Source organism: Oncorhynchus masou, chromosome 19 (assembly GCF_036934945.1).
Source record: "Oncorhynchus masou masou isolate Uvic2021 chromosome 19, UVic_Omas_1.1, whole genome shotgun sequence".
NCBI classification, from domain to species: Eukaryota; Metazoa; Chordata; class Actinopteri; order Salmoniformes; family Salmonidae; genus Oncorhynchus; species Oncorhynchus masou.
Window position 1 is genome coordinate 11641190 of NC_088230.1, and position 14830 is coordinate 11656019.

Below are 14830 nucleotides of genomic sequence, written 5' to 3' on the forward strand. Positions count from 1 at the left end.
CGGGATGGCGGGTAGAGCCATTCAATTATTGATTGATTCACAGATCTCCCGAGTAGGTAATTAAAAGATGCATCAGACAAGGAAGGGAAAATGTGGGCGATTAGGCAACAGAGCGGGTTAAAGCGCACTATAAGAAAGGGGAAAATATTCTTGTTTACTTGGTTGGCAGCTCTATTTTTCGATTCCTCTAAGCTTTGTAGTCATCATTGCCAAATGAGTCAAGCGATTGATAGGCTACCTACTGTATTTTCTGAAGTAGCATAGGCCTATTTAAGGCTATGTTTACACAGGCAGCCTAATTCTGATGTTTTTTTTCTTCACTGATAGGTCTTTTGACCTGAAATAGATCTGATGTGAAAAGAGCTGATGTGATTGGTCAAAATACCAATTAGTGGAAAAATGATTAGAATTGGGCCGTCTGTGAAAACACAATGTATTATTGTTACGTTACATGTCGCTCAAGTAGCCTAAAGACCCTTGCGCGCAGCTGTCATGTTCTAAGTAATTGCACCTGTGATCTTGTGAGCAGTGGAGCCGACACAACGCTTTTGCCACATGACATGGTTTCATAAATAAAATGAGCAAAATATAATGCATGATGAAATGTTTTTCCACACTGAATTCCACATATTGCTTTCTTTGTTTTATATCTGTGATGACTTGCAGCATGTGACCTTGGGAAGACTCTCCATAGATTGTATAAGGCTCCCTGCCTTACAGAGATTTCAGAGGAGGTGTGGTGTCACGTGGCAAAGGACCGATACCTGTGCTAATATAAACAAATCACGCTACTAGTGGAGAGTCACTACCATGGAAGTTAACGGTCCTTTAAAAAAACATGTTTTACCTCGTCCCTCTTTTTGCCGGTATGCCTACTGGGGGAAGGGATGTCAAAGACTACTGTACATCTCATATGATGTCCCTTTGAAGAGTTGGGCCAAAGCAGTGTTGCCAAGGAGGAGTCCGAACTTGGTTTTGTAAATCAGTCATGAGCGCCATCTAATGTTAATAGGCGGTGGATTGCATTAGGCGTGTGGGACAGGTTCATTGTCTCAGGCGTACATTGTCATTTCATGGGTCCATATGCGACAGAAAATGCATCGGTGCGTTCTCTGTTAAACTGTGCTTAGTATTTCTGTGTGAATGGTAATGCATTGTTGTTTCAGTTTCTTTTCCAATTATCTGTGGTATGCATTTTTTTCAAGCCACATGCAAATGCACCAGTACATCAAAACAAATCCATACTGTCTATCTGATCTAAATGTAGCCTACTGTGTATTTTGGACAATCTATGGTTATATAACTTTATGCTCTCGTATCCTTGCTGCCTGCCACATTGTTGTACATTATGTAAGAGATAGGAAGGGAAGGCGCATGCAGGTGTACATCTGACCTCTGGTGGACTTAACACCATTCCTAATACAGAGGGCCAGTCTGTTTCCTTCTGCTGCGGCCAGATGCTGATAGGAGTGACCACGGTCTTGGGCAGTACAGGGGTCAGTACTGGGGTCAATAGAGTCAGCGGTCAGCCTGTAATCCGGGTTTCCTCCCACAAATGTGATATATATATATATATATACACAGTATGAGTTGAAAATGTGGACACCTATTCATTCAAGAGTGTTTCTTTATATTCACTATTTTCTAGAATAATAGCGAAGACCTTTCCCTTACATCAAAACTATGAAATAACACATGGAATCATGTAGTAACCAAAAAAGTGTTAAACAAATCAAAATATATTTTATATTTGAGATTCTTTATAGTAGCCACCCTTTGCCTTGATGACAGCTTTGCACACACTTGGCATTCTCTCAACCAGCTTCACCTGAAATGCTTTTCCAATAGTCTTGAAGGAGTTCCCACATATGCTGTGTCAGGACCCGGTTACAAACCCGGGTCTCCGGAGTGAGAAACAGTCACTTAACCAACTGAGCCACGAATAGTCGGCAGAACCCAGAAGATGAGGCAGACACAGCAGTACTTGAGACGGTGTATTTAATAAAGTAAAAAGGGAAGTCCTTCAGGAAAACATGTAACTCCACAACCTCAAAAGGAATTCCACAAGAACAAAGGTAATCCTCCAAGACAAAAAGGTAAATCCACAAGGTGGTAGGTATAGCATAAAAAGCCTCAAAAGATACTCAAAAATAAATAAACAAGAACAAAAAACAGAATTCCACAAGAGAGTCCACCGGGATCAACAAGAGTTCACAGAATACTAGGGCTGGGTGCTAACATACAAACACAGAGCAAAGAACTGAGGAAAACTAAGGGTTTAAATACAATCAGGGGAAAACGAGGCACAGGTGCAAATAATAATGGGGATCAAGGGAAAACAAAAGGTCAAAAAGCACAATGGGGGCATCTAGTGACCAAAAACCGGAACAACCCTGGCCAAATCCTGACAGAATTTCCCCCCCTAGGAACGGCTCCTGACGTTCCTACCAGCTCTCTCGGGGTGAAGGGCCCTGAACTGACGAATGAGGTCAGGGTCCAGTATGTCTTTGGCAAGAACCCAGGAGCGCTCCTTGGGACCGTAGCCTTCCCAGTCCACCAGATACTGCCAGGACCGCTGCACCCAGCGGGAATCCAGTATCCGATGGACGGTATAAGCCGGCTGGCCTCCAATGACACGAGGCGGAGGTGGAGGTCTGTCTGCCGGGACAAGGGGAGAAAAAACAACAGGTTTTAATAAGGAAATGTGAAACGTGGGATTAATCTTAAGGGATCTGGGTAAGTGTAGGCGATAAGAAACTGGGTTAACTCTCCTGGCAACCTTAAAGGGGCCGATGTATTTTTGGGACAGCTTGCGAGACTCCACCTGTAGTGGTAAGTGTCTTGTGGAGAGCCAGACTCTCTGGCCGGGGCGCAGGGTAGGCCCGGGACGGCGACGTCTGTTGGCTTGTTGTTGGTACCTCTGTGAGGAAAGCATAAGATTAAGACGGGTCTTCCTCCACATAAGCCAACAGCGTCTGACGAACTTCAAGGCTGAAGGCACTCTGACTTCTGCCTCCTGGTCCTAGAACAATGGAGGGGCAGAGCCAAACTGACACTCGTGCGGGGACATACCAGTGGAGGAGGAACGCAAGGTGTTGTGCGCGTATTCGGCCCAAACAATGAAGGACGACCATGTGGACGGGTTGTTACGAGTCATACATCGGAGGGTGGTTTCCAGCTCTTGATTCATCCTCTCTGTTTGGCCGTTGGACTCCGGATGGTACCCTGAAGATAGACTGGCAGAAGCCCCCATGAGTTGGCAGAAGGCCTTCCAAAACCTTGAGGCGAACTGGGGACCTCTGTCAGAAACCATATCTTGAGGAATGCCGAAGACTCGGAACACATGATTAATTACCAACTCAGCCGTTTCCTTGGCAGAAGGTAACTTAGTCAGAGGATATTAGTATTGCCATGGGATGGAGGAAGGCCAGTAATAAAGTCCAACGAGATATGGGACCAGGGTCTGTGGGGATCAGGTAAAGGGTGAAGGAGTCCTTGAGGGCGGAGGTGAGAAGATTTGCCCTGGCAGCACACGGGGCAGGCATTGACGAAAGTGGCAACGTCTTCTCTTATGGTAGGCCACCAGAACTTACGCTGGATGAACTCCAAGGTGCGACCTACGCCCGGGTGACAGGTGAGGCGATAGGAGTGCCCCCACAGAAGGACCTGAGTCCTCACTGCCTTGGGGACAAACAACCGATTGGCAGGACCTCCTTTCGGGTCCGGTTCGATAGCTTGAGCTCGTCTCACGGTATCCTCAACTTGCCACGAGATCGGAGCCACGATCTTAGCAGCAGGAAGGACAGGCATGTCCGTGTCATCTCGAATGGCAGGAGCGTAGACTCGGGACAGGGCATCCGGTTTGAGATTCTTCGACCCGGGCCGATAGGTGAGGATAAACTGGAATCGATTGAAAAAAAGAGACCATCTAGCTTGTCTAGAGTTCAACCGCTTCGCCTGCTTGATATACTCCAGATTTTTGTGGTCCGTAAGCACTTGAAACGGGTGAGAAGCCCCCTCGAGCCAGTGTCTCCATTCCTTCAATGCCATCTTAACCGCTAGGAGTTCACGATCCCCCACATCGTAGTTCCTCTCAGCCGGGGTAAGCCGGTGTGAGAAGAAAGCGCACGGATGAAGCTTCTTGTCTTAACCCCTCTGAGACAGGACAGCTCCAACACCAACCTCTGCTGCGTCTACCTCCACCACAAACGGTTCATCCGTAGTCGGTAGTATCAGGATGGGAGCAGAGAGGACGCGCTGCTTGAGTCCTTGGAAGGCCGTCTCAGCTTCTCTTCCCCACAAAAACCTTGCGTTGCCACCCTTGGTTAAAGCTGAGAGAGGGGCTGCCACCAAGCTGAAGTTCTTGATGAACTTGCGGTAAAAGTTTGAAGCCCAGGAAACGCTGAACTTCCTTAACGGATTTGGGGGTGGGCCAATCCGCTACCGCCCCTACCTTCCTGGGGTCCATTTGGACTCGACCGGGTTCCACTACAAATCCCAGGAATTGTACTCGGGATGAATGGAATTCACATTTTTCCGGCTTAACGTACAGATGGCTGTCTAGTAGGCGTTTGAGTACTTGTCTGACATGCTTTGTGTGTTCTTGAAGGAGCTCGAAAAGATGAGGATGTCATCCAAGTAAACGAACACAAATATGTTAAGCATATCCCTAAGCACATCGTTTATGAGCTCTTGGAACACCGCTGGGGCGTTGGTCAGGCCGAAGAGCATCACCAAGTATTCATAGTGACCAGTAGGCGTGTTGAAAGCGGTCTTCCACTCGTCACCAGGTCTGATCCGCACAAGATGGTATGCGTTCCGCAGGTCAAGCTTAGTGAAAACAACTGCTTCCTGGAGCAGCTCGAAGGCTGTGGCCATAAGGGGTAGCGGGTAACGGTTACGGATGGTTATGGCATTGAGTCCCCGGTAGTCGATGCAAGGACGTAATCCACCGTATTTTTTGGCCACAAAGAAAAACCCTGCTCCCGCCGGGGAGGTGGATGGACGCATGAGGCCTGCTTCCAGAGCATCCTTGATGTAGGTATCCATAGCAGCTCGTTCGGGTGGAGATAGGGAAAAGATCCGACCCCTGGGGGGGCAAGTGCCCGGAAACAGGTCGATGGGGCAATCATAAGGTCTATGGGGTGGTAGCATGGTAGCCCTCTGTTTGCTAAATACCAGTTTGAGGTCATGGTAACACTCGGGAACTCGGGTCAGGTCGATGGATTCTAAAGACTCGGGAGTAGAACTCGGGGAACTCGGGAAAATACAAGTAGCTTGGCACGTAGGACTGCTTGATAGTGCCCACAGACCAGTCGATGTGAGGGTTATGGCTGTGAAGCCAGGGGTATCCAAGGACTAGAGGGAACTCAGAACAGGAGATCAAATGAAAGTTCATCAATTCCTGGTGTTGGGAAACTGAAAGTCGCAAGGAGGTAGTGACATGAGTGACAAGTCCAGATCCCAAAGGGCTTCCATCCAATGTAGTAACCCTCATGGGGTCACTTACAGGTGCAGAGGGAACGCCATTCTCCTTCGCCCAGACACCATCCATGAAGTTACCTGCGGCTCCAGAGTCTACCAAGGCTTGAAGGTGAAGCTTGTGGTTGTCCCAGGAAATGGTGACTGGAATGAGCAGACGGGAGTTGGACGGATGGGAGGAGGTTATGTTTCCCGTTACAGTTCCCCCCCGGTCTGTACGGGACAGAGCATTTCCCTGGAGCCCGGGACACGTGGAACGGAAATGGCCCGGTTTGCCGCAATATAGACAGCGTCGCTCCCTCATCCGGCGGTCTCTTTCAGCCTGAGAGATGCGTCCAATCTGCATGGGTTCCGGTGGAGCCAGCGAGGATAAAGTTGGGGACTCTGAGCTGGGACTGATAGGGGCTAGAGGTCTACGGTTGAGTTCTCTCTCTCTCAGACGCTGGTCAATGCGTGAGGCCAACTTGATCAGGGACTCGAGATTGTCCGGTGGTTCCCGAGTGGCCAGTTCATCTTGGATAGTGTCGGAAAGGCCTTTCAGAAAGCACACCGTGAGCGCCTCGTTGTTCCAGCCACTCGCTGCTGCCACCGTGCGGAACTGGATGGCATAGTCCTGCTACGCTGGTGGAGAGTCAGGAGCTGTTTGGCTGAGTCAGGACCACTGCTTGGGCCTTGAAACACTCGTTTGAATTCCTCAGCAAAGGCAGAGTAGCTGGCACAGCAGGAACTATGGGCATCCCACACAGCAGTAGCCCAGGACAGGGCTTTTTTCGACAGCAGGGTGATGATATATGCGATCTTAGACCGGTCGGTGGGAAACGACGAGGGTTGCAGCTCGAAGGAGAGAGAACATTGGGTGAGAAACCCTTTACAAGCACTTGGATCACCTGAGAACCGTTGGGGAGGTGGAAGACGAGGTTCAGCCAGGGGGTTAACTGCCATGGGTACGTGAATCTGAGGTACTGGGACGGGAACTGTTGCCGGGGTAAGTCGATCAGATATCTGCTTTATGGAAGTCAGCATCTCCGACAGAAGATGAGAATGTCTAGCCATTAAGGCCTCTTGCTGAACCAGGGCGGCTTTGTGGCGTTGGACAGTCTCCCAGTGGTGGGACAGCATGGCAACAAGGTCCTGGGAACTGGCTGCCTCTGGGTTCATTTATGGCTCTGTGTTTCTGTCAGGACCCGGTTACGGCATCTCTGGGTCTTCTTTTTCCTGTGATGGTCCAGTTTCATCATAATGCTTGATGTTTTTTGGGACTGCACTTAAAGAAACGTTCAAAGTTCTTGAAATTTTCTGCATTGAATTACCTTCATGTCTTAATGATGAACTGTCATTTGTCTTTGTTGATTTGAGCTGTCCTTGCCATAATATGGACTTGGTCTTTCACCAAATAGCCCTATCATCTGTATACCACCCTAACCTTGTCGCAACATAACTGATTGGCTCAAAGGCATTAAGAAGGAAAGAAATTCCACAAATGAACTTTTAACAAGGCACACCTGTTAATTGAAATGCATTCCAGATGACTACCTCATGAAGCTGGTTGAGAGAATGCCAATAGTGTGCAATGCTGTCATCAAGGCAAAGGGTGTCTACTTTGAAGGTTCTCAAATATAAAATATATTTGATTTATTTAATAATTCACTATTATTCTACAATGTAGACAATAGTCAAAGGAAATAAACTCTGGAATGAGTATCCAAACTGTGAGTGTCCAAACTTGACTGGTACTCTGAATATATATATATAACATTTTATTTGTGTGTTAATTTCGACAAGCCCACCCAACAAATAATGGTCCGGCCCTCTGGCATTTGCCAGAATTGCCAGATGGCCAATCCGGCCCTATTGGACAAGTTCAGGTAGTTCATCCCGGCTTTATAGGTTTCCAAACGTTTACTCCCACTGAACACAAGACCCGGTTCATGCTTTTTAAGTATTACCTCACTGTCTTTTTTTAGTGGTTGAGGAGGATCCTTTGGTGACGTATTGCAAATTAAGTAGTGTTGACTTGAACATTTAAAAGTCTTACCAAGCTCTTTGTCAGTGCCGCCACCACACAAGGTGAATTCATCCTTGGTTGTGGACAAGGGGGAATCTGTGACATCAGCCACATTACTGACACACCGTGATGATGTTGTTTTCTCTTCTCAGCTATCAAGGAGTTCCCTGAAGACATGTTTTCCAACTACGAGCGCAAGAGTGGGGCCGTCCTGCTGCACATCGTGGCGGTAAGAGAGCGCTTTGAATGCTTCTATTACTAGGTATAACTCTTATCACTACCCCAGTCAAAATCAACCTCTTGTTCCCACACCTAGTTAGTGGACACTTCTTGATTGCCCCTAATACTGTAGGTATGAAAGGTGTTAGCAATATAAGAATGACTCCACCTAGACCTTACTCTTAGAATGATGTTGTCATGATGTTGGCCTGGGGGGTAGGTTTATGACAGTCATAAACACCTCTTCCCCCCTTTTTCCTCTCTCTACCCTACTGAGGTTACATTTGCAAAACCCTTGGTTAACATAGAGATTCTGGGAACATCAGAAGGTGGGGGGAAATGAACTATATTCTGGTAATTCAAACAATTGAACATATGCGGTAGTACTTAATGAAAATGATGTCCGTTTGCTTGTCATCTGAGACATTCTCATCAATGATAAGATGACAAACTCTACAGTGGAAAGTCTATACATCAGAGTTATCTGATTCACATGGAATTGTTGTTCAATGTAAATGTTTGAATATGAAATTATTCGTGATGGGATGAAATGTGATCTTAGCTTCTAAAATTTGGGTTTTCATAAGATATGGCTCTGCTCAATCAGTGGCCCGCCCTGTGAAGGGACATGGGCTATAAAACTTTTCAAACACGCCCTCCTCTCCCTTCCTATATAAGCCCTTGACGACAATATAACTATCGGTTCCAAAGATGAGAGGACGACGGTCCTATGTCAGAATGGTTCAGATAATAACTACAGAACGAAGCCAACATCAGCTTGAGATTTGGTTGCGAATGGTATGAACTTTGAACTCTTATTCACTACAGAAGTGATACCTCCTAGCCGTTGAGTTAGCAACAGCAGATGCAACGAGGGTTAGGAAGGAACAGAGAGTATCCCATCTATCACCCAACGACGTTACTACAACGTATCCAATTGACAACCAGAGACATTCTTCAAAGGACTCGGTTTGGCAACACGGCCTTCCATCTACCACCAACCTACCGAAGCGCAGCTCAGAGTAAATATTTATTGCATTTTCCTTTTCCAAATGGGCGGTAATTTAGAATGCATAAGATACTGTATTTACGATAGCCCAGCTTCTTCCCTTTGTTCCTCAGTCTTCCCGTTCCTTCACTCAAACCCAGCCCCTTTTCTTTTGTGTAACAAGCTGTCATATCTGTTCCGCCCGCTAGGGACGTTTTCCTTAATGACGTAATTTGTAATCAAGTTATGATTTAATTATGTGTATGTGTAATTCTGTGTGATTAGTTAGGTATTTAGTAAATCAAAAATTAAACCCAATTTTGTATTGCTGATTCAAATTGTTAGCCAGGGTTCGTGCAGATAACCAAGAATTTACAACTTTCAGATGAGACTGAAGTAAGATGACGATTGATATTGACTGCTATTGATGTAAAATATTACTAGGTCTTTAAGAGTTTATTCGGAAGATAACGGCTCTATAAATATTATTTTGTGGTGCCCGACTCTCGTTAATTATATTTACATGATTACCTCAATCAGGTGATATTAATTACGGATAAATTATTTTATAGAATAGCATGTCATATCACTTAATCCGGCATAGCCAAAGGCACGACAATGTGCTGGAGTTTCCACCAGTGGCGTCATGCACGGCAAATGTTTGTGGGGGCACTGATGGCATTATTCAATATTTTCACATTAATACTTTTAAAAATGTTTTTTTCATATAATGAAAATGTAAAATATTTAAGGGTCATAGGACCCCTCAGTTTCAATGGACATCTAGTACCCCCCCCACATTCTTTCAGATGTACAAGTATGATCAAGAGGTGTCTCTGTAGGAAGCTAAGTGTTGAATATGGACTGGCATACCTCAATCTCCTTTAACAACAATAGACCTCAGCTTGATCTCACACCGGGGAGAACTACTTCCCCCTCTTCCCCCTCTCAAGGCCGACCGCGGTACTCCAGGCAGAAAACACTATCCCCTATTGTAGTGAATGAAAAATGGCAATCTTCATTGTCAAACTTTGTGTAAATAACAATGTTTAGAAAACAATCATGATACCAATAATTGCATATAATACACCATTTGCATAGTTAATTGTTTAATTACATGCATTTTAATCATTGTTGAATTTTTTTATGTAACAAATTAAACATTAAACCTCGTAAATATTACATGGTAACCTTGTAAACAACTCATTTAGACCCTGCGTTTATTTTGAAAAATGCACTTTTTTGCACGGCAATTAAAAGGGACAGGTACTTATTTGAGACAATGTTTAATTGACGTTTTACTGTAAAAGTATGATTTAGATGCTTATGAGAGCCTGCAGTACCCTGGTTGACCTTCAACTTGAGTTACTCAATGAGCGAGACAGCAACGTCACTTCCTGGAGTAACTCAAATTGTGCATGTTATTTCTCTATGAGATGCCATCTTTAACTGACTTAATTTGGCTTCAATGCGTTATTGAGTCTTCTTCATGCGTCGCACCAAGAGATAAACACCTCCCTGGGAAGAAAAAGGGCAGGGGTGTATGCTTCATGATTAACGACTCATGGTGTAATCATAACAACATGCAGGAACTCAAGTCCTTCTGCTAACCTGACATAGAATTCCTTACAATCAAATGCTGGCTATATTATCTCCCAAGAGAATTCTCGTCAGTTATCGTCACAGCTGTGTGTATATACCCCCTCAAGCAGACACCACGACGGGCCTCAAAGAACTTCACTGGACTCTATGTAAACTGGAAACCATATATCCTGAGGCTACATTTATTGTAGCTGGGGATTTTAACAAAGCAAATTTGAGAACAAGGCTACCTAAATTCTATCAGCATATTGATTGCAGCGCTCGCATTATCAATACACTCGATCACTGCTACTCTAACTTCTGCGATGCATACAATGCCCTTCCTCGCCCTCCCTTCGGCAAATCCGACCACGACTCCATCTTGCTCCTACCGTCTTATAGGCAGAACCTCAAATAGGAAGTACCCGTGACTAGAACCATTCAATGCTGGTCTGACCAATCGGAATCCATGCGTCAAGATGGTTTTGAATTTGCGGACTGGGAAATGTTCCGGGCAGCCTCCGAGAATACCATCGATCTGTACGCTGACTCGGTGAGTGAATTTATAAGGAAGTGCATTGGAGATGTTGTACCCACTGTGACTATTAAAACCTACCCTAACCAGAAACCATGGATGGATGGCGGCATCCATGGTTGAATATTAACAGTATAGTTATTCCCCCAGCAAGGCAATCAAACAAGTGAAATGTCAGTATAGGGACAAAGTCGAGTTGCAATTCAACGGCTTAGACATGAGACGTATGTGGCAGGGTCTACAGGAAATCCTGGACTACAAAAAGAAAACCAGCCACATTACGCACGCCAATGTCACGCTTCCAGACAAACGAAACACCTTCTTTGCCTGCTTTGAGGGTAATATTCCTCTGCAACTGGAATACCGACATAATCTGCCCAAGGATTCCAACAGGCCCCTCAGGCGCGACGTCCACTGAAGGCCCATTTTGCTAACCTGCTAGGCCTGCTAGTTACCTAGAGCTACTTGGAACCCTACTAATTCCATGACTGGTCTATCGACGCCACCGCACGAAGAGGCAAAAACAGACTTACTCCCATCGTGATGTTGCCCATAGGCTAACTTGCTAGCCCCGGTCTGCTAACTGCTAGCTTGCCTGCCAATGGTCTGCTAACTGCTATCTTGTTTAGCCCTGGCCTACTAACTGTTAGCATGTTAGCATCGGCCTGCTAACTGTCTGAATCGCCATGTCCCCAGTCAGTCCAACCACTCACTGGACCCATATGTTCATTTGGCTACGCATGTCTCTCTCTAATATCAATATGCCTTGTCCATTACTGTCCTGGTTAGTGATTACTGTCTTATTTTACTGTAGAGCCTCTCTCTGCTCAATATGCCATAACCAATCATGCTCCACCTCCTACATATGCGATGACATCACCTGGTTTAAACGTCTCTAGAGACTATCTCTCTCATCATTACTCAATGCCTAGGTTTACCTCCAATGTACTCACATCCTACCTTACCTTTGTACACTATGCCTTGAATCTATGCTGTCGTGCCCAGAAACATGCTCCTTTTACTCTCTGTTCCGAACGTGCTAGATGGCAATTTCGTATAGCATTGCCGTACCCTTATCCTACTTCCCCTCTGTTCCTCTGGTGATGTAGAGGTTAATCCAGGTTCTGCCGTGCCTAGCTCCACTCCCACTCCCCAGGTGATCTCATTTGTTTACTTCTGTAACTGTAAAAGCCTTGGTTTCATACATGTTAACATCAGAAGCTACTCCCCCTAAGTTTGTTTTACTCACTGCTTTAGCACACTCTGCCAACCCGGGTGTCTTAGCCATGTCTGAATCCTGGCTAAGGAAAACCACCAAAAATCCTGAAATCTCCATTACTAACTATAATATTTTCAGCCAAGATAGAACTGCCAAAGAAGGCGGTATTGCAATCTACTGCAAAGATAGCCTGCAGAGTTCTGTATTACTATCCAAGTCTGTACCCAAACAATTCGAGCTTCTACTTCTAAAAATGAACCTTTCCAGAAACAAGTCTATCACGGTTGCCACTTGCTATAGACCTCCCTCTGCCCCCAGCTGTGCCCTCGATACCATATGTGAATTGATTGCCCGCCATCTATCTTCTGAGCTCGTGCTACTAGGTGACCTAAACTGGGACATGCTTAACACCCCGGCCATCCTACAATCCAAGCTAGATGCCCTCAATCTCACACAAATTATCAATGAACCTACCAGGTACAACACCGAGAAAAATCCACTATGGCCATGCTTTCCACCTGGCTACCCCTACCCCTGTCAACTGCCCGGCACCCTCCACAGCAATCCGCCAAAGCCCCCACCATTTCTGCTTCACCCAAATCCAGATTGCTGATGTTCTGAAAGAGTTGCAAAATTTGGACCCCTATAAATCAGCCGGGCTAGACAATTTGGACCCTCTCTTTCTAAAATGATCTGCCGAAATTGTTGCAACCCCTATTACTAGCCTGTTCAACCTCTCTTTCGTATCGTCTGAGATTCCCAAAGATTGGAAAGCTGCAGAGGTCATCCCCCTCTTCAACGGGGGTGACACTCTAGACCCAAACTGCCACAGACCTATATCTATCCTACCCTGTCTTTCTAAGGTCTTCGAAAGCCAAGTTAACAAACAGATTACCGACCATTTCAAATCCCACCGTACCTTCTCCGCTATGCAATCTGGTTTCAGAGCTGGTCATGGGTGCACCTCAGCCACGCTCAAGGTTCTAAACGACATCATAACCGCCATCGATAAGAGACAATACTGTGCAGCCGTATTCATCGACCTGACCAAGGCTTTCGACTCTGTCAATCACCACATTCTTATTGGCAGACTCGACAGCCTTGGTTTCTCAAATGATTGCCTTTCCTGGTTTACCAACTACTTCTCTGATAGAGTTCAGTGTGTCAAATCGGAGGGCCTGTTGTCCAGACCTCTGGCAGTCTCTATGGAGGTGCCACAGGGTTCAATCCTCTGGCTGACTCTCTTCTCTGTATACATCAATGATGTTGCTCTTGCTGCTGGTGATTCTCTGATACACCTCTACGCAGATGACACCATTCTGTATACTTCTGGCCACTCTTTGGACACTGTGTTAACTAACCTCCAGACGAGCTTCAATGCCATACAACTCTCCTTCCGTAGCCTCCAACTGCTCTTAAATGCAAGTAAAACTAAATGCATGCTATTCAACCGATCGCTGCCCGCACCTGCTCGCCCGTCCAGCATCACTACTCTGGACGGCTCTGACTTAAAATACGTGGACAAATACCTACGTGAACTACAAATACCTACGTGTCTGGCAAGACTGTAAACTGTCCTTCCAGACTCACATTAAGCATCTCCAATCCAAAATTAAATCTAGAATTGGCTTCCTATATCGCAACAAACATCCTTCGCTCATGCTGCCAAACATACCCTCGTAAAACTGACTTTCTGACCGAACCTCGACTTCGGTGATGTCATCTATAAAATAGCCTCCAACACTCTACTCAACACACTGGATGCACTATATCACAGTGCAATCTGTTTTGTCACCAGAGCCCCATACACTTCCACCATTGCGACCTGTACCTTCTCGTTGATTGGCCCTCGCTTCATACTCGTCGCCAAACCCACTGGCTACAGGTTATCTACAAGGCTCTGCGCGGTAAAGCCCCGCCTTATCTCAGCTCACTGGTCACCTTAGCAGTACCCACTCGTAGCACGTGCTCCAGCAGGTATATTTCACTGGTCACCCCCAAAGCCAATTCCTCCTTTGGTCGTCTTTCCTTCCAGTTCTCTGCTGCCAATGACTGGAACGAACTGCAAAAATCTCTGAAGCTGGAGACTCACATCTCCCTCTCTAGCTTTAAGCGCCAGCTGTCAGAGCAGCTCACAAATCACTGCACCTGTACATAGATTGGCTGTTTACAGATGGGCTATCTACCTACCTCATCCCCATACTGTATTTATTTATTTATTTATCTTGCTCCTTTGCATCCCAGTATCTCTACTTGCACATTCATCTTCTGCACGTCTACCATTCCAGTGTTTAATTGCTATATTGTAATTACTTCGCCACCATGGCCTATTTCTTTCCTTAACTTACCTCATTTGCACTCACTGTATATAGACTTTTTGTTTTCTTTTGTTCTACTGTATTACTGACTAGATTTTGTTTATTCCATGTGTAACTCTGTGTTGTTGTATGTGTCGGATTGCTGTGCTTTATCTTGGCCAGGTCGCAGTTGCAAATGAGAACTTGTTCTCAACTAGCCTAATTAAATAAAAAAATAAATACAGTGCCACCACTGTGCCCCCCCCTCCTTCTCCCTGGCTGATGTGAGTAAGACATTTAAGTGTGTTTACCCTCGCAAGACTGCTGGCCCAGACGGCATCCCTAGCCGCATCCTCAGAGCATTCGCAGTCCAGCTGGCTAGTGTGTTTACAGACATATTCAATCGCTCCCTATTCCAGTCTGCTGTCCCCACATGCTTCACGATGGCTACCATTGATCCTGAACCCAAGAAGGCAAAGATATCTGAACTAAATTACTACCGCGC

General features: G+C 45.8%; 1 protein-coding gene across 1 annotated transcript in view; it reads left to right on the forward strand.

Moving 5' to 3' along the window:
• LOC135505810 (sodium/potassium/calcium exchanger 4-like) overlaps window positions 1–14830 on the forward strand; it is a 92424-nt gene that overhangs the window by 55040 nt on the left and 22554 nt on the right. The window contains exon 3 of the mRNA XM_064924965.1: window positions 7639–7715. Coding sequence (XP_064781037.1) covers window positions 7639–7715 — 77 coding nt within the window. The remainder of the gene's footprint in view (window positions 1–7638; window positions 7716–14830) is intronic.